Source organism: Ovis aries, chromosome 13 (genome assembly GCF_016772045.2).
Source record: "Ovis aries strain OAR_USU_Benz2616 breed Rambouillet chromosome 13, ARS-UI_Ramb_v3.0, whole genome shotgun sequence".
Lineage (NCBI taxonomy): Eukaryota > Metazoa > Chordata > Mammalia > Artiodactyla > Bovidae > Ovis > Ovis aries.
Genome location: NC_056066.1, coordinates 17289706 through 17312736, shown reverse-complemented (window position 1 = coordinate 17312736; position 23031 = coordinate 17289706). Strand labels below are relative to the sequence as shown.

Sequence of the window (23031 nt, the reverse complement as noted above, 5' to 3'; positions counted from 1 at the left end):
AAGGATGAGATGGTTGGATGGCATCACTGACTCAATGGACATGGGTTTGGAGTGACTCCGGGAGTTGGTGATGGACAGGGAGGCCTGGCGTGCTTCGGTTCATGGGGTCACAAAGAGTTGGACATGACTGAGCGACTGAACTGAACTGAACTGAAGTGAAACAATACACACCCTTTCAAAGATACATTATGCAGTTACTAAAAATGTTACATTATAAAGGGTGAAGTAAGAAAAATGTTTATTTTTAGTTAAAATAGCTCTAAAATTATACCATAATATGATTACTACAATATTTACTCATAATCAATACCCACAGAAAAAGACCAGAAGGAAAGGCATCAAAGAGTGAATAGCAATTGTGTTTGAGTGATGGGAGTCTTTTTATTCTTTCTACAAATTTGTGTTTTCCAAATTTTAAAGAATTCATTAAAAAATAATTCATAGAGAACTCTTTTAAAATAAGAACACATACATACAACAAATATATACAGAGAACGAAAAATCCTTTCTCAAGAACCGGCAAGATGGCGGAAGTAGAACAAAAGAAGAAACGGACCTTCCGCAAGTTCACCTACCGCGGCGTAGACCTCGACCAGCTGCTGGACATGTCCTATGAGCAACTGACGGCAGCTATACAGCGCGCGCCAGCAACGGCGGCTGACCCGCGGCCTGCGGAGGAAGCAGCACTCGTTGCTGAAGCGGCTGCGCAAGGCCAAGAAAGATGCGCCGCCCATGGAGAAGCCCGAGGTGGTGAAGACGCACCTGCGCGACATGATCATTCTGCCCGAGATGGTGGGCAGCATGGTTGGCGTCTACAACGGCAAGACCTTCAACCACGTGGAAATCAAGCCTGAGATGATTGGCCACTACCTAGGCGAGTTCTCCATCACCTACAAGCCCGTGAAGCACGGTCGGCCCAGTATCGGGGCCACCCATTCCTCCCGCTTCATCCCCCTCAAGTAACCTGCTGGCCAATAAAAGCAGAGATTTCTCTAAAAAACAAACAAACAAACAAACAAAAAATATATACAGTCCTTAGATGAAAAAGAAATTGGCATACAAGGAAAATTGTGGAAGCAGTCAGCTTAGGCAGAGGGAGTAGAGTCACCCAATTTAAAGTCTACACTTCATAGAAACCTGGCAATGGGATACTGTCAAAATACACTAGGACTTGCAGCTGCAAACAGAAGTAGCTTGGATCAAATTCTACACATACAAACTATTTGAAATCAGAAAATTGTAGATCTGCTTATAGAATTCTTTGAAGAGCTGCCTAATTCCATACATTTTTAAAATCTGGTCTGGAACTTGACCATTGCTCATTGTGGAAATGAAGAGTACACCGTTCAGCACTTATTATTTCTTTTACTCAAAGCTGCAGCCTTGAATTCACTTAAATATCTTTCATTTTACCATCTCATCCATCCTGTCATGACCAAACAAATCTAAATCCTAAAGTCAGTCAGTTCAGTTGCTCAGTCGTGTTCAACTCTGTGAACCGCAGCACGCCAGGCCTCCTTGTCAGGCATGATATTTTCTTCTTCCAATTTCTTTTTTTTCTCTTAATTGCTGAGAGTATCCATATTGAGCTGCCCTATAAATTTTGTATGACTGCATCAATGTACATAAGTGGCTGGCAACTGAACCCATGCTGAGCCTAAAATAGGTTATTCACTTCCTTGTAAAAACTCTGTTTGCTTTTATTTCTACAGTGATGTCCTGAGTCAAGAAGCAATCTCATCCATTAACTTAATCTGGTATATTAGCATCCCCTTATTTCATCCACATGGATTAGCCGCCCTGATGATACCAACTTACTAGCTCTCAAGAGTCCTCAGTAAGGCAAGAGAACTCCAGGACTTGAGTCCTTCTGTCTTAACTTATTTGACCTGTTAGACCCCATGGTGCAGAAAGAACTACCTTCCATTTTTTTCTTCTATTTCTTTTACCAAGCATGACGTTGCATGGTAAACTGAAAGCTCCATCATTTAGTGGATGTGTATTAAGGCCCAGGCACTGCAACAAGATAACTTACAAATATTATTACTCATGATTACAACATTCCTACAAAATATGCCCCCTTTACAAATAGCTGAGAGCCTTGAAACTTTATATTAGGCAGCAAAAAAAGTGGAAAGATGAGATTCATCTGTCAGATTCTAAAACTCGTGTTCTTTCTGCCATAAACCACATCATCTTCCTTGTCTCTCCACCATCTTTGAAGACCATATTATTTAAACATCAATCGGCAAACGTATTGAAAGCAGGGGTATCATACTCAAACTAAAAGTCACCTGCTGAAACCAGAAAGGCTTCTATTTGACACTTCAACTCCACGAAAATATACTCATCTAAAGTTACTATCAGTTCAGTTCAGTTCAGTCGCTCAGTCGTGTCCGACTGTGCGACCTCATGAATCGCAGCATGCCAGGCCTCCCTGTCCATCACCAACTCCCGGAGTTCACTCAGACTCATGTCCATCGAGTCAGTGATGCCATCCAGCCATCTCATCCTCTGTTGTCCCCTTCTCCTCCTGCCCCCAATCCCTCCCAGCATCAGTCTTTTCCAACAAATTCAGTTCCCTCAAGTAATTACTTCCAGGTTTCAAAACCTATCACTTTTATATAAAAATCTTTAAAGATGAAAAAAATCAAAAGGATTACTTACCTGTCATCCTTTTTCTTCTTTCAGAATCTGAGTCACTGATGTTACTAAAAAATGAACAAAACAAAGGACAGAATTAATCACTGTCTCCCCAAATCATATATTTTTTCCAAAAGGGTGAATATTATTTCACAAGACAAATATTGAAAAAGTTTTAATCACACTGAATCAGTACCTGAAAGGAAGACAGAAAATACTGCTTGATTAAACAATACATGAAATAATGCCTTATTTAATTATTTGTGCTGTGCTGTGCTTAGTCACTCAGCTGTGTCCTACTCTCTGCAACCCCGTGGTCTTGTAGCCCACCAGGCTCCTCTATGCGTGGGATTCTCCAGGCAAGAATACTGGAGTGGGTTGCCATGCCCTTCTCCAGGGGATCTTCCCAACCCAGGGACTGAACCCAGGTCTCCCACACTGCCCACAAGTTTTTTGCTGTGTGAGCCACCAGGGAAGCTCATTTAGTTATTTGAGATAAGCCCAAAAGTTTTATTTTTATCAACTGAAAAAAATAATTTTGTCTTAAAAAAAATTTAAACTCCCTGGCACCTATTTTTATCTTAAACACAGTTTTCTGAAAATAACTTGCTCTTTGTTACTCATGGTCAGCTTTATGAAAACCCTCAGCTGTCATTAAACTGTGAAAGGCTCTTTGCCCCTGTGCATGCTGTGGTCTCCCTCTTCAGCTGTTTCGTGTCCCACCTACAACTTCATACTCTTTCCTGCTTGTTGCTTCCGATTCATTGTGACGGGTATGAAGCGGAGTAACTTTTGACAATTGTATAGGATGTGAGGACAGTTAACAGACACTGGATGAAAGCCTGGGGTGCTCTCTCTCTCCAGAGTTTCAGGCTTTGAGGGGGTGGGTCCTTGGGCGGTGTTAACAGAGTTGAGGTGAACAGAAGGGTGCTCTCTGTGTGGGTGAGATGTTAGCGTACATGCCTCATGCAGAGCAGACTTCCGGGGAGTTAGAAGGAAATGTTGGAAAATGGAAAGGAAGTGAGGAGTCTGATGGGTTGATGATGCTAAAGTAACACATTACATGCTCTTTCAAGAAGATTAGGTTACTCTACCTCTTTAGTCTCGAAAGGTACTGGGACACCCAGGCAGGAAAGAGTCTGTGCTTTGAGATCATTTTCAGTGCCCAGAATTCCTAGAAGAAAATACAGTAATAGACTGCTTATTTTAACTATATGTTCCTTAAATTATATGTTCCAATAGTAATAATGTATAACATCCAGATTTCTTTAAAGTTTCTCTATTTCAAGCAGAAACAGTAAAAAGGAACAGTGTTTTCCTTTTCTTTATATAACATTCAACTCAAATTCTAATTCATAGAAATCCATGTCATGGAATGATTTAAGAGAAATAAAAAAATATACAGAGTTCTTATAAAGACATTATGTGAATACTTATCAAAACCCTTCCTTTAAATAGGGGACTTGCTTAATTTATAATTTACTTTCAAAATTTAATTTGTAACTATTTTATTTACTTATCTATTAATTCATTATGTCAGCTATGTGCTAGGAACTATGTCAGTTGGGAAAGATATAAAAATTAATAAGACATAGCCTCTGCTTTTAAAAAGGAAAATGTATAAACAAATAATTCAGTGCCATTTTAGAAGTGTTATAGAAATATACATAATGGTTAAAGGAACAGAAATAAGCAATTAGCTCTAGCTAAGTGTTACGGGGTTGAAAAAGTTTCAAATTCAGAAGACACAGAAATGAACTATTAAAATAAATAAAGGCATTATGATCTCCTCTCCTAGATTTCCCCAATATTCAGTAATTTAAATATTAACGCTTGTCAAGAACTTGTTCAGATCACGTTAACGTTACTTTGTCTCAGTTTTCTACACATTAAACGATAATTAGTTCTGATAGGCAAATCATTTCTAATTTTAAAATTATATCCAAGATGCTTAATAGTTAACATTTTGCTAAATAAGTAGACATTCTTTTCTTCAAATCACTCCTAAAAACATAATTTATGGCTATTTCACACCTCTGGGAACTATATATATATATATATAAAATTTTATGTGTGTGTATATATATGTATATATTTCTTTAGTTAACAGAAAAGATAATAAAATATAATGAAGAAACAGAAATTTTTAAAAATATGGCTATGTTTTTATCTGAAAATAATAAAAACAATGAATATAAAAGATTCATACCCTATAAATAGATCTATATTTATAAAAATCTATAATAAGTAGGAGTCTTCTGGTTAGTTCAGTTCAGTTGCTCAGTTGTGTCCGACTCTTTGTGACCCCATGGACAGCAAGACGCCAGGCTTCCCTGTCCATCACCAACTCCCAGAGTTTACTCAAACTCATGTCCATCATTCTGGTGATGCCATCCAACCATCTCATCCTCTGTCGTCCCCTTCTCCTCCTGCCTTCAATCTTTCCGAGCATCATGGTCTTTTCCAATGAGTTGGTTCTTCGCATCCAAGTATTGAAGTTTCAGCTTCAACATCAGTCCTTCCAATGAACACCCGGGACTGATCTCCTTTAGGATGGACTTGTTGGATCTCCTAGCAGTCCAAGGGACTCTCAAAAGTCTTCTCCAACACCACAGTTCAAAAGCATCAATTCTTCAGCGCTCAGCTTTCTTCACAGTCCAACTCTTGTATCCATACATGACTACTGGAAAAACTATAGCCTTAACTAGATGGAACTTTGTTGGCAAAGTAGTCTCTGCTTTTGAATATGCTATCTAGGTTGGTCATAACTTTTCTTCTAAGGGGCAAGTGTCTTTTAATTTCATGGCTGCAGTCACCATCTGCAGGGATTTTGGAGCCCAAAAAGATAAAGTCTGTCACTGTTTCCATTGTTTCCCCATCTATTTCCCATGAAGTGATGGGACCAGATGCCATGATCTTAGTTTTCTGAATGTTGAGCTTCAAGCCAACTTTTTCACTCTCCTCTTTCACTTTCATCAAAAGGCTCTTTAGTTCTTCACTATCTGCATATCTGAGGTTATTGATATTTCTCCTGGCAATCTTGATTCCAGCTTGTGCTTCATCCAGCCTGGCGTTTCTCATGCTGTACTCTGCATAGAAGTTAAATAAGCAGGGTGACAATATAGAGCCTTGACGTACTCCCTTTCCTATTTGGAACCAGTCTGTTGTTCTGTGTCCAGTTCTAACTGTTGCTTCTTGACCTGCATACCGATTTCTCAGGAGGCAGGTCAGGTGGTCTGGTATTCCCATCTCTTGAAGAATTTTTCAGTTTGTTGTGATCCACACAGTCAAAGGCTTTGGCGTAGTCAACAAAGCAGAAGTAGATATTTTTTTGGAACTCTCTTGCTTTTTCGATGATCCAGCAGATGTTGGCAATCTGATCTCTGGTTCCACTGCCTTTTCTAAATCTAGCTTGAACATCCGGAAGTTCTTGATTCACATACTGTTGAAGCCTTGCTTTAGAATTTTGAGCATTACTTCTGGTTAATATCCATATTATTCCATAAACACAATGGATTAGTATTGAAATAAAAAGATGACACATATTCTTAAAACTAAATTAAGAACAGCCACTTTTGCCGCGGCCAGCACAAGCAAGAGTCGCACCTGCACAGGGAGAGAACGGAGCGTCCCCGCTAAGAAAATAAGAGATAGACAAAAGATGGGGTTGAGAGGATCAGACCAAAATGGCTGATACCTTGCTTTATTGTGCTGCGGTATATATAGGGTAAAGTACGTGACTTAAGGCACTCACAAGGTTGTTTTTTAATCTCAGGATACAATCACCAGACCCTTACCATTGTATACAGAACACAATCAGAATATCTATCTTCTATGAAATATACACAATAAGATAATCTATCTTCTATGAAATGTTGCCGAAACCAAACATCTTGGAGCCTTAAGGGCTATAAAAATTCTTGAGGGTGGCGGGACAGGGAGCTTAGGCACATGTCCTAGGGCCCGGCATACCTGCCAGGGAGCTCCCAAGACTTAACCCTTCACGGGTCGTCCCCCGCACACTTTGATTAACAGTTCAGTAGTTTCTTTAAAAATTAAACATACATTTACTAAACAACCCAGCACTTCTACTCCTCATATATACCCAAGAGAAATGAAAACATGTTCACACAAAAACTTGTATATGAATGTTCACAGCAGTATTTATTCACAATAGCCAGAAAATGGAAATGATCCAAATGTCCATCAACTAGTAACTGGATAAACAGAACGTGGTCTATCCTTATAAGGGAGTTATAAAGTAATAAACAGGAAATAATATTTTAAGATCTACTTAAGAGATCTTAAAAGTAATAAAGAGGAAAGAACCACTGATATAGGTTACGACATGGGTGAACCTCAAAAATATGCTAAATGAAGAAGCCAGACACTGAGGTCTACATATCATATGATTCCACTTACAGAGAATGTCTAGAAAAGGAAATCTTAAGAGACAGAAAGAAGATTAGTAGTTGCTTCAGGACAGAAGCAGAAGAAAGGGATTCACTGCAAATGGGCACAAAGGATCTTTTAGAGTGATGGAATTGGTCTAAAATTGAACTGAGGCATAGCTGCAAAAATCTGCACATTATTTAAAAATCATTGAATTGTACACTTAGAATGAGTGGAATTTTAGGGTATGTAAGTTATGCCTTAACAAACCTGTTAAAGAAAAGTGAGTTAAGAAACAAGCCAAAAGGTATGAATAAATACCTGAGGAATGACTAGTTCCTGTAATTGGCTTTGAGTGATCTCACTGAGCTGCCGAAATGTCATGGTAAAGTCAGCTTCTGTCTTTTCCATGAGCTAATGAAAATAATTACATTTAGCAACCTCAGTCATTCCAAGAATATACAGTGTATTCAGTCAAATGTTAATCAGGAAAAAAAGCTAAAACGATAATAAACTCACATGTAAGAGAAATGCAATTAAATCATCATCACCCTCGTTTTTTCCAAGTAATCCCAATTTGGCTTTGAACAGTTCTCTAAATCTAAAAGGAAAAATGCCAATTCAATTTGTTTTTAAAATTCTCGCTATTCTAAGAATTGCCCTCAAACCAAGCAAGATGCTTTAATATGTGTTCAAACAAACAAACCTTGTATAATAAAGAACAGGATACTCCTTAAGAATTTGAGTGGCACTGTAGGGAGAAAAAAAGAGAGCATAGGTAAACCTTAATTTAATATTCACATTCTTGAATTACATTTTATGTGAACAAAGTGAACCTTCTCATATATTAAATAGTGTTCGATTATGTCTACTGATTCTATTTTAGTGATTTAATTATATATCATATCTTAGAGAAAATTGTCCATATAAATTTACTGTCTCAAAGATTTGAAGACAGTACAGGTCAAATCATGTCACTCCTGAAATATCACTATATACAATTAGCTTAGAGGATAAATGTTAATATGTCTCCATAATACCAAAAGAATTTGGTGTATTTTAAAACTTATCTTAGACCCCAAACAATGCATTAGATACCTCACCCAGTACGATGACATTTTATTTGCCTGAATGGGATGGAGGGGAAAATAATGCGCAAATAGACGTCTAGTGAGGGAAAGTATCTGAAAAACTTGTTCTCTTTTAACAGTAGAGAAAGTGGCAGAGAAGGAAGGTAACTGTGGGGGGTGGGGAATGTAGTAGTTTCCAAATCAGAGGGGGTGGGTGGGGGAGGAGTGAGTGAGTTGCTCAAATCATTAAAAGGTAAGGAAAGTAGGGGGAAGCCAAAGATAATGCACAACGTAAAACAGAAGGAATAAAATATATCAATTATTATAAGCAATGTGAATAGCCTATATATGTCTGTTACATAAGAAGCCCGACTACTTAGAAATTCAGAAAAACAGTAATAAATAACCTTTGGATCAAAGAAGAAATAAACTATGATTTCACGACACCAAAAAACAATAAATAGGAGAACACTTTATCCTTATACTGTGGAAAAAGGCCAACACTGTACCTTGCCCCCCCCCCAAAATATATATATATAAACATATATATAGTTTGGAAGCCTTCATTATTAAATATTAAAGATTGTTTTTAAAATGTTTCTTGGTTTTAAAAAGGTGATCACTATACAGATATATTTTCACACTGATTTAATTAGTAGTTTTTAGATTTACTCACAGCTGCTTTTGCCTAGGATTCAATAATGGGTTTATCGCTTGTAACAACTTGTTTAAATTAAACATCCCAATATTGGCCTGATTTCCTATTTTATATCTTCTTTCATCATCAGATGTGTTTGGTACAAAATCTGTTTAGAACAAAAATACAACAATGAGGACATTGTTACAATGATGACAATGATTTTACAATGATGACAATAGTTCTTTCTTCATTTTTAAGTTTACATTTAAACTTAATGAATTTATATTTATTAGATAAAAACATTTCTGACATTTAAACATTTAACTCAAGAGTAATGTAAATACTTAATACCCATGCTCAATGAAAACCTTTTAAAATGTGAATATTTGCCTAGTAGAGGCACACGTTTCTAACCTACAAGAATTTCCGGGTTATCACATGTACTTCACACTCCAACTCAACAGCATGTTCCCCCACCCTGATTCTATAACAGATTAGTAAAGGGGAGGTTAAGTTACTTGACTAAGGGCACAGATTAAGGATCAATCAGATGCCAGAGCTCAGACTCATGTCTGTCTGACAACAAAGGCCTTCCTCCCTTCATGGCATCTTCTCTTAATAAGTAATTTTTTGGCTTTCTGTTTTGTTTTTTTGCCACTCCTAGGGGCTTGCAGGATCTTAGTTCCCAGACCAAGGATTGAACCTGTGCCCTTGGCAGTGAAAGCTCAGGGTCCTAATCTCTGGACCATCCATGGATGGGAATTCCCATCTCTGAGGACTCAATTATCTCCCTGTGGCACCTGGAAGATTGAGTAGCACATAACACAACTGTTTAATCAATGAACCCAATTCTTTCTACCACGTCAGCATTGTGTTAGCCATAATGGTTTATCTAAAATAACCAGAGATATTTTTTTCTTTAGTGAAATAAAGAATATACATATAAATCATACATACCTGGATTATATGCCTCCATAAAACCAAATGGACCATAGTCAATTGTAATGGATAACAAACTGAAGTTATCAGTATTACAAACGCCTAACAACAACAAAATGCCAAAAGCATGATAATAAAATAATAAAGCATTTTAAACTGTATAAAACTATATAGAATAGGAAAGGTCATGAAGATGCATTTGTTTTAGAAATGAAACAAAATTAGTTTATCAGTGGAAAGTTTAACTGGTGAAGTCAAGTAGCTTAATATATATTAAAACTGTATTTTAAAATTAAATTTAGCCTTTTGTTGTATACTTCCCCTCCCCAAAGATTTCAAATACTACAAGAACAAAAGCGCCAAAAAATAAAAGTTCCTCTCATTTGTCCTGAATTTCTAGCATTTATTTGAAAATATATGTAGTTTGGAATGCAACTGAGACTACTAAAGAAGTAACATTAATTTTCAAAGGTTGTGAGAGTAGGGGAAAGGGGAAAATATCCATATTGGTACATATCCATATACCCCATAACTAACAGTCATTAGCTGCAGACCACCAGCAGAGTGGGGAGGGAGCACACTCCTAGGGGAGGGAGTCATGGCAGAGTGTGGGGAAGGAGGGAGGCTGGGCGTGCATACACCAGCCTAACGTAGGAGAATTGGACATGGTGGCAGCAGTGTCCAGGGTAGACGGTTTCACCCTTTTTCGGAGCAGGATGACTCAGCTTGTCAAAGTGTTCAGTATATATATACTCTCTAATCCAGCCATTCCACTTTTAGGAGTTTATCCTCAGAAACTCACCTTCAAATACAGCTGCACGGTGGTCACTGCAGCACAGTTTGTAAAAGCAAAAACTCTGAAACACCTCTCTGCTCACCGCCCCAACCCATCCCAAGTGAGACATAGTGAGTATGTAATTAAGGCAGAGTTCAAGAGGTTTTGCAACGTGAGGACCCTCTTTGTTATTTATCCAGAGATCTTAGTATATATATGATTTGCTTTTCAGTATTCTCAGTTCAGGCAGATATTCCTTCCAGTGTAACCTCACACAGTGAATGGCTTACAACACACACAAGCCAGCCCTGTTTTTATAGATGTATGAATACCATCCAAAAAAGAGTCTAGAAGAATTGAGATGAAATCGTTATTAATGATCCTGGAAGATCAAGAATATCCTGGAAGACAGAACTCACAGGCACTTCTGTATATTTTAAATTCTTTACCATAAGCAGATAGTGCTTTTATGATTAAGATTTTTTTTTAAAAAAAGCTTTTAAAAGACCTAATGTAATATATACTCACAAGGTTAAAAAGCTTTACAGGTAACAATACCCCCATCAAATCAAAGATGCTTATTCTATTTTGTGTATCTGTTCCATTCAAAATCATTTTAAACATGAGAGAATTGTTTCTCTTTTGCTAAAAACAAATTCATATATTATAAATGTTATTTCTGCTCACTGGTGGGAATATTTTAAAATACATACAAAAAAGAAGTCTTCTGGCTTCAACATATTAATTCTACTTTCTTATCAGAAGACTGAAACATCAGTAGATAACTTACCATGAGCAAAACCAACAGACATCCACAAGGCAATGAGCTGTGCCGTCTCAAACACCACAATAGAAAAAAAGTCCTAAAATAAAATTTAGAAGATTTTCAGATTTCTCAGTAGTGTATATGCTTTTAGGATCTTTCTGTTTCCAGCATGGGACGATCCCCTCAAAGGTGGGCCAAAAGATGATTAAAGGGATGGAAATTAGTACGTGTTAAGAAAACAATGGAAGAACATAGAATTATTGACCCAGAAATAACAAATAAAAGGGGCAGGCACAGTATTATGATCAGATTTTCTCCATGCACAGTAAGAAAAGGAAAAACATCAGAATTCAGCACAAAGGAGTTAAATGTAAACAAAATGAGTTATTAAACTTTGAAATAAGTCACCAAGGAAAATAATGGAATTTCTTTCTCTGTGGCTGTTAAAAAGGTTATGCAGATCAAAAAATTTCCATAAGAACAGAAAATTGCATTTGCTTATGATGTATGTATTTTTTTTACAACTACTTCTATAGAAATATCTATATATCAAACGTGAGAAAAGAATATATGTGACCAACTTACAAAAAACAACATATGTAATTAGGATGTAGTCACATCTGTTCTCTTTTTCTAGATACCTTTCAAACAGAACAGCTTCTTTATCCAAGTCTTGTTTACGAGGTGGTTCATTATCTTTTCCTTTCACAACATGTTCAAAGTGCTCTACGTTTCCCTTTTTAACTTTAGTTTTTTAAGCACTAGGTTGTAACCATTGAGGGTGGCCAGCCAATAGAGAAAAAGAGTATTGCCCTTTGTTTAAAAAAAAAAAACTTACCACGTATCTGTTAGGTTCCTTGACATCTACTAAAGGGAAGTACTCCTGTATGATGAAGTCTAATAACATCCTAGAGATAAGGGGATATAGCCATCAGTGTTCCTCAGAATACAGTATCGAATATCAATCATCTCAGTCTACTCCTGACATTCATTAATTCATTAGAATGCATGCTTATCATTTTAAAAAATAAAATAAGATTTTATGCCCAGCCACAGAGAAACATTTCCTCAATGCCAATCACAACTGGAAATATGTTTCTAAGATCATATTAGATGCCATCTTATTATGATGCAACTCAGATTGATTCAACAAGAGAATCTCTAAGTGCTAGGAAAAAGAATGACAAAACCCAAACCCAGACATTAAAGAGCATGGATTCTATTGGGGAGAAAAACATCTAAAGAAATAATGACCTCACTGTCTAATACATGGATTCATAGTTAGTCAGTTAGCTCAGTCGCTCAGTCGTGTCTGACTCTTTGTGACCCCATGAATTGAAATATATAAAAAGGACAAAGATAACAGAGCAAGAAATGATTATTTATGTGTAGAAGGTCATGTAAAGTTTCACAAATAAGGTTTCAGAGAAACTGCTCAATGTTTGAAGTTAAAATGCTGAAGTTGTGTATCACGCTCCATTCCCTACTTTGACTGCTCTGCTGAGTCGACTACTAGTTTCTTGCGTTGGATGAGAGAGAATCCTGAAAAAAATCTGGGGATGGCAGATATGATTTGGGAATTATTAAAACCCATTCAAAACAATAGGAGTGGCTTAGAGTTTATTTAGAGTGGATCAGAGACCTGTTTCAGGCCCTTGGGAAACAAAACGGAATATATACATGGTCGTGGTAGGCAACATGGGCATTTTCAGGATAAACTGGTCACCAGTATAGGTCAAATGTCAGAGAGAGAAGTGAAATAATTTAACTGAAGTGCGACCACCAGATGGAACGGTTTCAGTGATCTGGTAGATCTGAGTGGAATGACCACCCCCCAGAAAAATGAAACAGCGCCCTTTGAGAGGAGACTCCTCTCTCAATAAGCTCGGATGACCCTTAGTTCAGTGTTGTTGCTGTTCAGTCACTAAGTCTAGTCTGACTCTTGAGACACCATGGACTGAGGCATGCCAGGCTCCCTGTCCTTCACTGTCTCTTGCGGTTTGCTCAAATTCATGTTCACCAAGTCAGTGCTGCTATCTAACCATCTCCTCCTCTACTGTCCCCTTCTTTTGCCTTCAATCTTTCCCAGCATCAGGTTCTTTTCCGATGAGTCAGTTCTTTGAATCAGGTGGCCAGAGTATTGGAGCTTCAGCTTCAGTCCTTCCAATGAATATTCAGGACTGATTTCCTTTAGGAATGACATGGTTTGATCTCCTTGCTGTCCAAAGGGCTGTCAAGAGTCTTCTCCAGCACCACTGAGTCCAGTAAACACTTGCTAAAGAGACTTGGGAGAAGAGTCATGACAACGGTGATGACGTCTCTGCTCTTCTCTCTCCCCATACTCTTCGTGGACCAGGAATTTGGACTTAAACTTACTAAGCTGATAACTTCCCTGATAGCTCAGTTGGTAAAGAATTTGCCTGCAATGAAGGAGACCCTGGTTTTCGATTCTGGGTTGGGAAAATTCGCTGGAGAGGGGATAGGCTACCCACTCCAGTATTCTTGGGCTTCCCTTGTGGATCAGCTGGTAAAGAATCCGCCTGCAATGCAACAGCCCTGGGTTCAATACTTGGATTGGGACGATCCCCTGAAGGGAAAGGCTACCCACTCCAGTATTCTGGCCTGGAGAAGTCCATGGACTCTATATCCATGGGGTTGCAAAGAGTTGGACACAACTAAGCGACTTTCACTTTCACTTTCAAGCTGATAACTACAGTGAGGATTCATGATCCAAATGATTCTAGTTCGTCCTAGAGAATTTTCTTATATTATTTCTAGTGGCTTTTTAAAACTGTATGATCTTAACAAATGGAAACAGAATTCTTCTTAAAGGAGGAAATGTTTTTGTTTGAAGAAACATCCTGCTAAGTCCGCTTTGAGGAAGACAGAATTTTGTGAGTGCTGATTCCGCAGGCCCCAAGACACTGGAGTTTGGTGGAAGCTATGCTGCATGACACAAGGGGAAGAGCTTTAGATCTTTTGAGGGAATTGTTCTTCTGTCTTACCTGAAGAAATCTGCGGTAAGATTTGTTCAGAAATGCTTTGTGCAGTTTCAGTCTGCTGTTTGTTTGCTTTCGCCCTGTTGAAGGGACTGGGTCAACCCCGTATGAAACAGGCATCACACACATGTCAAAACTGGAGTCCAGGAAAGAAGACACCTGAACCAGAGCACTCATCCTGGGAACCCCAGATGTTGGAGGAGAGCTCTGGAACCTCGTGAGGCTGCAGAATTCAGGAGTTCGAGTTGCTTCCACCTGGTGTCTGGGTGGCACAGAGGCCCTTAGTTCCAACTGGGCTTCATACTAGATAAAAACACTCCTTGAGAAGAGGGTCTACTGAGTCTAAACACATCTTTTTCAGCCTCCTAAAAACCCACACGGTGGTAGACACACAACATATCTAATAGATGTTAAAAATATTTATAAATTGAAATTTGAGGTCTTACTTACAAGAAAACCAAAAATATTTTAACTTCACAGGACGTAAACAAGCATTTCTTTCCACTGTCTTCTATCATTAAAAAAAAAAAAAAAAAAAAAAAACTGGTTTTCTAACCTTAGTAAATCCAGTTCACCATAATGAGTCAAAATTTCCAACGATCCAATTCTAAACCAGGATTTTGCAACACGCAGCACTACTGCACCTGGAAAAGAAACATTTATTTTAGCATAAACTATTTTAAACTGTGCAAATACAGCATAACATGCTCTTCTTAAAAATGAAATTATTTTAATAAAAAATAGTGATTGAATTTATCAGAAAAACAATTAATTTACATCCTACAAAGGGCCAAGGCTTTTATCTCTTTCTTTAACTAATAAAGCATGTAAGGCTGTCAGCTGTTCTCAATAGCTCTGCTTTATAAGTAGTTAAATATGTTTATTATTGGTTTTCAGGTCTCCTCCCTCGCCAGAGATTTAGAGACAGGTTTCCCTCGCTCCTTCTCTTTTTTACTGCTCTGCGGCACTTTCTGATTTTTTACTTCTGACCTACTAACAGCTGAGGGGAAAGGTAACCAAACTTACCGCAAGTAAACAGGAAGTAAGAGCAATTGGGGGTGGGGAGGCGTCTTCTGGGAAGGAAGTGTATGAATGTTGGTGCACTGGCTTTGTGACGTCTTAGGATGTTTTGCATTGGTTGCCCATGAATTTCCCATGTTCACTTCCCAGATGTTTTGCTATTTCAAAAGGATGGCTCAGTGATATAAGCATATGAGAAAGGATATTCTACTATAATATCATAATGCTGAACTTACATCATGACAATCCACAGGTCATGTGTTTGATCTTTTGTTTTTCAGTATTTTAAAGTCTTTACTGAATTTGTTACAATATTGCTTTCTATATTTTAGCTTTTTGGCTGCAAGGCATGAGGGATCCTAGCTCCCCGACTAGGGATTGAACCTGCACCCCTTGCACTGGAAAGCGAAATCTTAACCAGTAAATCATCAGGGAAGTCCCCACAGGCCATGCTGAGATGCCCAATATCTGTTATTCCCAAAGAAGTTAGTCTGATTTTATGTTAGTATTCTAAGAACTGTAATTACCTCGTTCTTTTGCAAGGTTTCCATTGTAGAATTGATCTCTCCATACCACATCATCACTCACAACCAGACTGAAAGGTAAGAGAACCATCCAAGTTATAGTTTTAACTGCTAGCAAGCTGTCAAGAAGTTATACGCTATACCTATTTATGTATGGATGTGAGAGCTGGGCCATAAAGAAAGCTGAGCACTGAAGAATTGATCCCTTTGAACTGTGATGTTGGAGAAGACTCTTGAGAGTCCCTTGGACTGTAAGGAGATCCAACCAGTCCATCCTAAAGGAAATCAGTCCTGAATATTCATTGGAAGGACTGATGCTGAAGCTGAAGCTCCAATACTTTGGCCACCTGATGCGGAGAGCTGACTCATTGGAAAAGACCCTGATGCTGGCAAAGGTTGAAGGCAGGAGGAGACAGGGGTGACAGAGGATGAGATCGTTGGATGGCATCACTGACTCAATGGACATGAGTTTAAGCAACCTCTGAGAGTTGGTGATGGACAAGGAAGCCTGGTGTGCTGCAGTCCATGGGGTCACAAAGAGTCAGACACGACTGACCATCTGAACTGAACTGAAAACTGTAAGAAATAATGAGAAGTCACGCTCTTGGGGGTTTATCTGCTCACTTCATTGATGTGTTTCTGAAGCTAATGTGACGCAGTCCTGAAAGTTAGCTTACAGGAAAGGAATTACCTTGCAGCTCTGCTGGTGGGAATTCCGAGATAATGCAGAGCTTCACTACACAGAAATTCTCTCACAGAGGAACGAAGGATGGCTCTGCCATCGCCATTTCTATGGGTAAAACGATAAAAAAGATGTTCAGTTATAATTCAGATAACATTAATTTTTACTTAGATGACTAAAATTAAAAAAAAAAAAATGTACCGGGAGTATGGAGTCTTTCCTGAGCCTTTTAACTGGAGCTCCCATTTTTCACCTTGCCTTAGGGAAAAAAAAACAACAACTAAATATTAGAAGATTTGTGTTAATATTTAGCAGAAAAGCTATTCTACAAGAAAACATGCAGTACCTGTTCATGTAAATTCCAATAAGATGGGCTCTTCCATCCCCAAGCTGATCTGCCCATATCCCAAACTAAAAGGGAAAAGAGAAAATTATTCATGTTTATTAAACTTTGAAGTGTTTACTGTAATCTTATATTCAAAGTTACTTTGTCAAATGATACTGGAACAGTGCATTTTTAAGATTATAATAATCAACAACCTGAATAAAGGTGAAAATAAAATTCAATCCATAAGTCAAATTCATTTTAAAATTATAAATTTAAGACATATAATTAATTTCTTCATCATTTTATAGCTGAGCTCAAGTTTGTTTGGTAGAATACTCACAACTGACCTATTTAATTCCAGAACATAAACTAGGACCAACTGTCAGTAGAAAATTTACCTGTACTATACATATACAATATAAAACCAGGAACATACTGTACCTGGAAAAAACTGCTTTTAAATGGACATGATTAACTGTTTCCAGACTTTTGCATTAAGATTTGTTTGTGGTTGTTCAACTCCCAGCTATGCCACTTACTAGCTGTGGAAATTCGTTTGAGTAACTTAATCTCAGTGAGACTGACTTTTCACTTACATAAAATGGGGAAACCCTTTCCAGATTGTTGTAAGAATGAATGTTAATATATGAAAAATGCACTATGTCCAACGTACCAAGTGCTCAAAAGATGGTAATTATTATTATTGCTAATGGTTACTTGCTAAGGTAAAGATCACTCTATTTTCTCAAACTCACAAGAAAGTCACAGCAATTTCAACAGTTGGTTCTGTTTCCTCCTTTTCTAAAAAAAAATCAGTCAGATTCCACACCTTGAACTTGCTTTAACATCTTGCTTTACTTCTAGAAGACAACATTAGGTATAAAGCAACATCTTTGCTTTATTTCTAATTGCTTTTGCATGTACAACATCCCCAATTAATCCCGATTTAATTTCTACTAGTTTCTGTTAAAAGCAGTTCTAAAATTTTGCTTTACAGCTATTCTGGCAAAATTGTCTTCTATTTGTCCTTCTGAGGCTTTTATACTGATGCATCATGTGAACTGACTTTGCTGAAATCTCTTGCCAAGAACTCCACAGAATGAGTGTTTTTGTAGTAATTCACAGAGCTATTATATTGTGCTGCCTCAGTTTCCTCAGTTGAATCAGAGAAATTTAGGAAATCACATCAGCTAATCCATAAAAACATTTCATGACACATTCCTCTAGAAACATCTTGGTGAAGTTTCAATATACTACTATTAGAGAAATTAATGCAAGGAGAAGGAAATGGCATCCCAGTCCACTGTTCTTGCTGAGAGAATCCGATGGACGGAGAAGCCTAATAGGCTATAGTTCATGGGGTCACAGAGAGTCGGACACGACTGAAGTAACTTAGCAGGCACACACTTCTGTAATGGGATAGCATTTCCACCAGCTGCTTATATTTGCATAAGGAAGTGATACTGGTGCTATTTTTTAAATTAATTAATTAATTTGGCTGTGCCAGGTCTTAGGCACTTGGGATATTCAATGCGTTGTGGCATGCAGAATCTTTTAGTTGTGGCGTGTGGGATCTAGTTCCCTGAGAAGGCTTGGAACCCGGGCCCCCTGCATTGGGAGTGCTGAGTTTTAGCCACTGGACCACCAGGAGAGTCCTGGTACTATTCTTACCTGGTGGCCGCCATATCTGTGAGCCAATGGAATGGATCCAAATACTATCTTTCCACCACTTACAAGCTGGATGAAATCATCTGTTTCTGAGACAGATAAATCAAGGTCCAAAATATCTTCTAGCACTTCCTGAGGCAGGGAAAAAAAAAAAAGAACTTCTTGCAAACTTAAGTAATCCTTTAATAGTTTTTGAGAAAATAAACTTTATGGAAGAAGGAAAATTAAAAGAATAAACTTCTTACAAAATTAGATTAGTATCTTCCCAGAAGAGATGTACCATACTTTCTAGGATTATTTATGCTACTTGGGAAAATTAGTCCTATTAGATAGTTCTACAATTTTTGTGGATTTATTATGCATGGTAAAATAATATTCTTCCTAGCACATATTATTTCAAGGAAGTAGAAAAAAGTAAATGTCCTGTTTTTTTAAATCTCAAATTCATTTATATCTTGAGAGAAGAATTTAGAATTTGTTCTTAGAGCCCCTTTCTAAGAATTTAACTCATTTACCTCTTTTTTTTTTCCCCCACAAAAGTGTGTTTTCCTTGTAAGATAATTTTAAAATGAAACTGAGTACCAGTCCCAGGAATAATTATTCAAAAGCGATTTCTAAGAATGACATTCTCCAAGTTATAAAGTTTAAACACAAACCATTTATCAATAGACAAACAAGTTAACTCCAAAATATGTTACTAATTTTTAGACAAAATTATAGTGAGTTAAGTATTTGTGTCGTGGAAAAAGTAAAGCCTAACCTTTGAAACTGCTACAAGACGTACTCTTGATTGGAAAGGAGTGGGGAAGGCAACTGAAAAAACACAGTTTTTCACTTTACGCACATAATTTTCTTTAACAGGATCAGTTGGCAACACGGCTGATTAAAAAAAAAAAGACCTTTTTAATGTCCTCATTTGTTGCATATACAGCATTAATAATCCTTAGAAAGGCTACAGTTCTTCAAGAAAATCAACTTGAACTACTGTGTTGTTCACACTTTGCTATTTAAAGCTATCCCATTATTTTCAACCATTTTCTGATTCCAATCTCAGTGAGAAACTTCAAAACATTTGATACATGCCTGTTCACAATGCTAGAAATTTAACAATTGCCTCTAAAGAGATATGTTTCATAAGGTCCATATACTGAAGTACATAGTTTAAAAGCTGTAGAGGAAAAAGAGCTTTGAACATGTTTACTTTTAAGTATAATTCTTAAAACCTTAATGTTCTCCTAATCTAAAGCAATTAAAACAAAAATATAAAAGAGGACTAGACATATTACTAAAAGATATAAGAAACACAAAAATCTATGTTTCTGGATAAAGATATTATCAAGTTACCACTGACACTAAATTATTTACCAAACATAATGGAAATCCAATCAAAATCCAGTAGAATTTCTTTTTTGAACAAAGGGTAAATATAGGAAAATAAAGACTTTTTTTAAAATAAGAGAGATAGGAGCTTCCTTATCATTTTAAACTTATAAAAATATTGCTATCCCCAAAATAGATGCAAAAATCAATGGGACGCCAAAAGCACAGAAAAAGTAATGTAAGAGGTCCTTGTATAATGAAAATGATCATTTTGAATCTGTGGAGAAAGGTGGCAACAGGTTGATTTGCTAAACTGTTTGCAATAATTCCTATTTATTCCACCCAAGCCTAGGTGAACTAAATATCAGTTATAATAGAAACAGGAGAATTCTCATATCTCCTCCATGGGAGTAAAAAACAGGCAAATGTGGGTCAGATTTAGGTCTTCATAGTTTTCCCTAAGAACACGGCGAATAAGGCAACATCATGGGGAATTATCCACCAACAAAACCTCTGATTAGTAGTGAAAGTGAAAAGTGAAAGTGAAGTTGCTCAGTGGTGTCTGACTCTCTGCGACCCCATGGAAACCAGGTTCCTCCGTCCGTGGGATTTTCTAGGGAAGAGTACTGGAGTGGGTTGCCATTTCCTTCTCCAGGGGTAGTAGATGATCCAATAGCTTGTTTTCTTCTCTCTAGGAGAGCCACTGTGTGGAAACAGACTAAATTATATAATAAAAGCATTTTCTTTTACGGTGCTATACAACAAGTATACGACGTTTAACTGATAGCTATGATTTTGTACTGATGGACTCATACTTTGGCAAGGTAGTTCATCAGCTAATACCTGTGGTCACTGACCATGGAACAAATAAGACTTTCACAGGCAATCAGTCCTCACCCTTGTTACATTTAGCCAACTCATCAGTCAGAGACCAAGACCCCAGCAAAAATTCCAAATATATGCTAACTCTTTATCTTAACGTTTTGGAGAAATTGGTAACAGAAGTAACGGTATCGTTTAAATTCTTCAGAATTCAGTGGGGCCTTGGAATATGAAATGCACAACAATCGCTAACCTTTCAGTGCAACCATGTTTGAACTGCTTCTCTCACTAAATGTTCTTATCAGTTATATTGATAATTTTATCAGTTATTGAATAACCTCAAAATGAGGTACTTCTATGCAGTACTATGAAACAAGATATGGTTAATACATATATATGTATAATCCTTCCTTGGCTGTAAAACCTAGTCCTACCTAGTGTTATGAACAGTATTTTATGATGGAAATGTAGCCAATTCTGCAATATCAGGATAACTTTGAAAATGTTTTTAGCAATCCATTTATTCCATTTTTATCAGTATTGCTAGTTGTTTCTCTTAAGGGTAGTGAAAAAGACTGCACAAAACGAGTCTGTTCTTTGGCAGTTAATTGCTCGGCATAAACCAGTGTGTTAACTTCCTAGACTCATGCTTGACTTAGTGGGGTCAAAAGAACTACTTTGTATTCTTTGGGTGTCCAGTTGGTGGGTTATTGTTCATCAGAAGTTTAGTTCTAGTGTTGGCGGCCTTGACTAATTTCAGCTGTTTTCCCTAGCGAGCCTTGCCATTACTACATCTTTGTAATACCCAAGTTGTTGTTTTAATCTGGCAAAGGATGTCTCAATGAAAACGGCTTAACAGAATCATGCAGAATCCTGTTCTACCAACTGTGTGAGCTTGGGCAAGACACTTAATTCCTCTACATCTGTCTCCCTATCTAGAAAAAAAGGGCAAACGACACTATTTGAAGTCACAGGATTGTTACAAGTTCAAGAGTTTACTGCAACTCTATTTTGGCAAATTCTACCTGTTGGTTATTTCTTAATATGTAAACCTAAATCAAGATAAGCCACCAGGTGCATAGTAACAACCTTAATCTAAAGCACCTGGCACATCTTTTACATATTTTCAAGACTGGAGTGGGGGAACACCTGGATAAAATGGACATTAACATTTTTTTAAATTCTTTTATTCAGTTGAAGAAACACTTTGAAGATAGATCTAAAAATACTGTGCTCAGCTATATGGGTACTTATGGGTGTTTTTTTAAGTGCAAAATGCATGGGTGAGAACAAGAAAAAAATATCAGAGACTCACAGTTGTCTGCTTCCTGGTCTACACAGGAGTTACTTTTTGTTTCTTTTTGAGGAGGACAGAGGAAGTTTCTATTTCTGTATCCCTGATGCTTACACGGTCTCTGATCAGCTTTGTGCGTTTATGTGCTTGTGTTGAATGATTAATTATATCACAGCTTCTGTTATAAAGGCTCAGACGGTAAGGAATCTGCCTATGCTTGAGACCTGGGTTCGATCCCTGGACGGGGAAGATCCTCAGGAGAAAAGAAAGGCTACCCACTCCAGTAATCTTGCCTGGAGAAGTCCATGGACAGAAGAACCTGGAGGTCTACAGTCCAAAGACGCCCTGTTAGTACCATGACAAGAACAGATGTGGACATAGGATTAAGGAAAGGACTTTCTAACCCTTCTCGGGTATTAGTCTTGTCCGTTCTCCAGTATCCCCAGGGCTATTTACAAGTAGCTTCAACATTATCAAATAGGAAACAACTTCACACAGCTCAGTACACCCATGCGCGGGACTCACACATCCAGATGTGAGCAAGACCGCGAAACTAGACCACGCTATACCTATGAGGTTTTCAGAGGAGAGAGTCCAGAAGTCGAGAGAGGAGACTAGTCTGGCTCCTCTTTCACAATAGCCCTGCTCGGGGTTTGACCTGTTCCTGGAAAGGTGCAAAAGGTTGGCATTTCCTTGAAAGCTAGGTCGCCATAAGGAGCCGACAACGGCGTGGCAGGTGACGCCCAAGAAAAGCAGCGGCGGTAACTGGAGCCTCCAAATTAGGCAGCAAAACGGGAACTCGATCCTCTGCGTCCTATTTCCGCCTAAAAACGCAGAAGGAAAGTTAAGGACTGTTTGTCGGGCGCCCTGTAGCATTTCTAGGTGACAGCTGGTTTCCGCCAGGGGTAGATCGTGGCGGTGACTGCCGGAGGCACGAGCTGGACGGGGTCGGGAGAGGCCGCTTCCCAGGAGGAAGGTCCCGCTGGCTTCCCCCGGCCTGGCGGCCGGCGGAAGTACGAAGGGTCCAGCAGTCGCGGAGTAACCTTTGTGGCCGCTCCTCCAGCTCTCCAGCTAGAACGTCCTCCATCAGAAGAGCAAAGGGGCGAGGCGTGCTACGCCAAGCTCTTCCGGTTCCGGACTTCCGGCTCC

At 38.1% G+C, this 23031-nt stretch overlaps 1 protein-coding gene and 1 pseudogene across 3 annotated transcripts in view; one reads left to right on the top strand and one right to left on the bottom strand.

The window, feature by feature from the left end:
- The window catches only part of LOC101109989 (protein adenylyltransferase SelO-like), a 28048-nt gene extending 5070 nt beyond the window's left edge, over positions 1 to 22978 (bottom strand). For 2 of the 3 annotated variants that reach the window (XM_012188220.4, XM_060397253.1), the window contains exons 1-17: positions 22452 to 22978; positions 19207 to 19325; positions 18450 to 18578; positions 16797 to 16861; positions 16652 to 16708; positions 16460 to 16558; positions 15772 to 15839; positions 14781 to 14868; positions 12064 to 12133; positions 11250 to 11322; positions 9703 to 9786; positions 8782 to 8911; positions 7742 to 7786; positions 7555 to 7636; positions 7357 to 7449; positions 3738 to 3817; positions 2668 to 2711 (exon numbers count right to left, since the gene is read on the bottom strand). In XM_012188220.4, the coding sequence (XP_012043610.1) occupies positions 2668 to 2711; positions 3738 to 3817; positions 7357 to 7449; positions 7555 to 7636; positions 7742 to 7786; positions 8782 to 8911; positions 9703 to 9786; positions 11250 to 11322; positions 12064 to 12133; positions 14781 to 14868; positions 15772 to 15839; positions 16460 to 16558; positions 16652 to 16708; positions 16797 to 16861; positions 18450 to 18578; positions 19207 to 19325; positions 22452 to 22758 (1633 nt within the window). In that variant the 5' untranslated portion in view covers positions 22759 to 22978. The remainder of the gene's footprint in view (positions 1 to 2667; positions 2712 to 3737; positions 3818 to 7356; positions 7450 to 7554; positions 7637 to 7741; positions 7787 to 8781; positions 8912 to 9702; positions 9787 to 11249; positions 11323 to 12063; positions 12134 to 14780; positions 14869 to 15771; positions 15840 to 16459; positions 16559 to 16651; positions 16709 to 16796; positions 16862 to 18449; positions 18579 to 19206; positions 19326 to 22451) is intronic. The other variant, XM_012188222.4, reaches the window with a different exon arrangement.
- On the top strand, positions 505 to 1028 carry LOC101122205 (small ribosomal subunit protein uS19-like; annotated as a pseudogene).
- Positions 22979 to 23031: the final 53 nt, after the last annotated feature.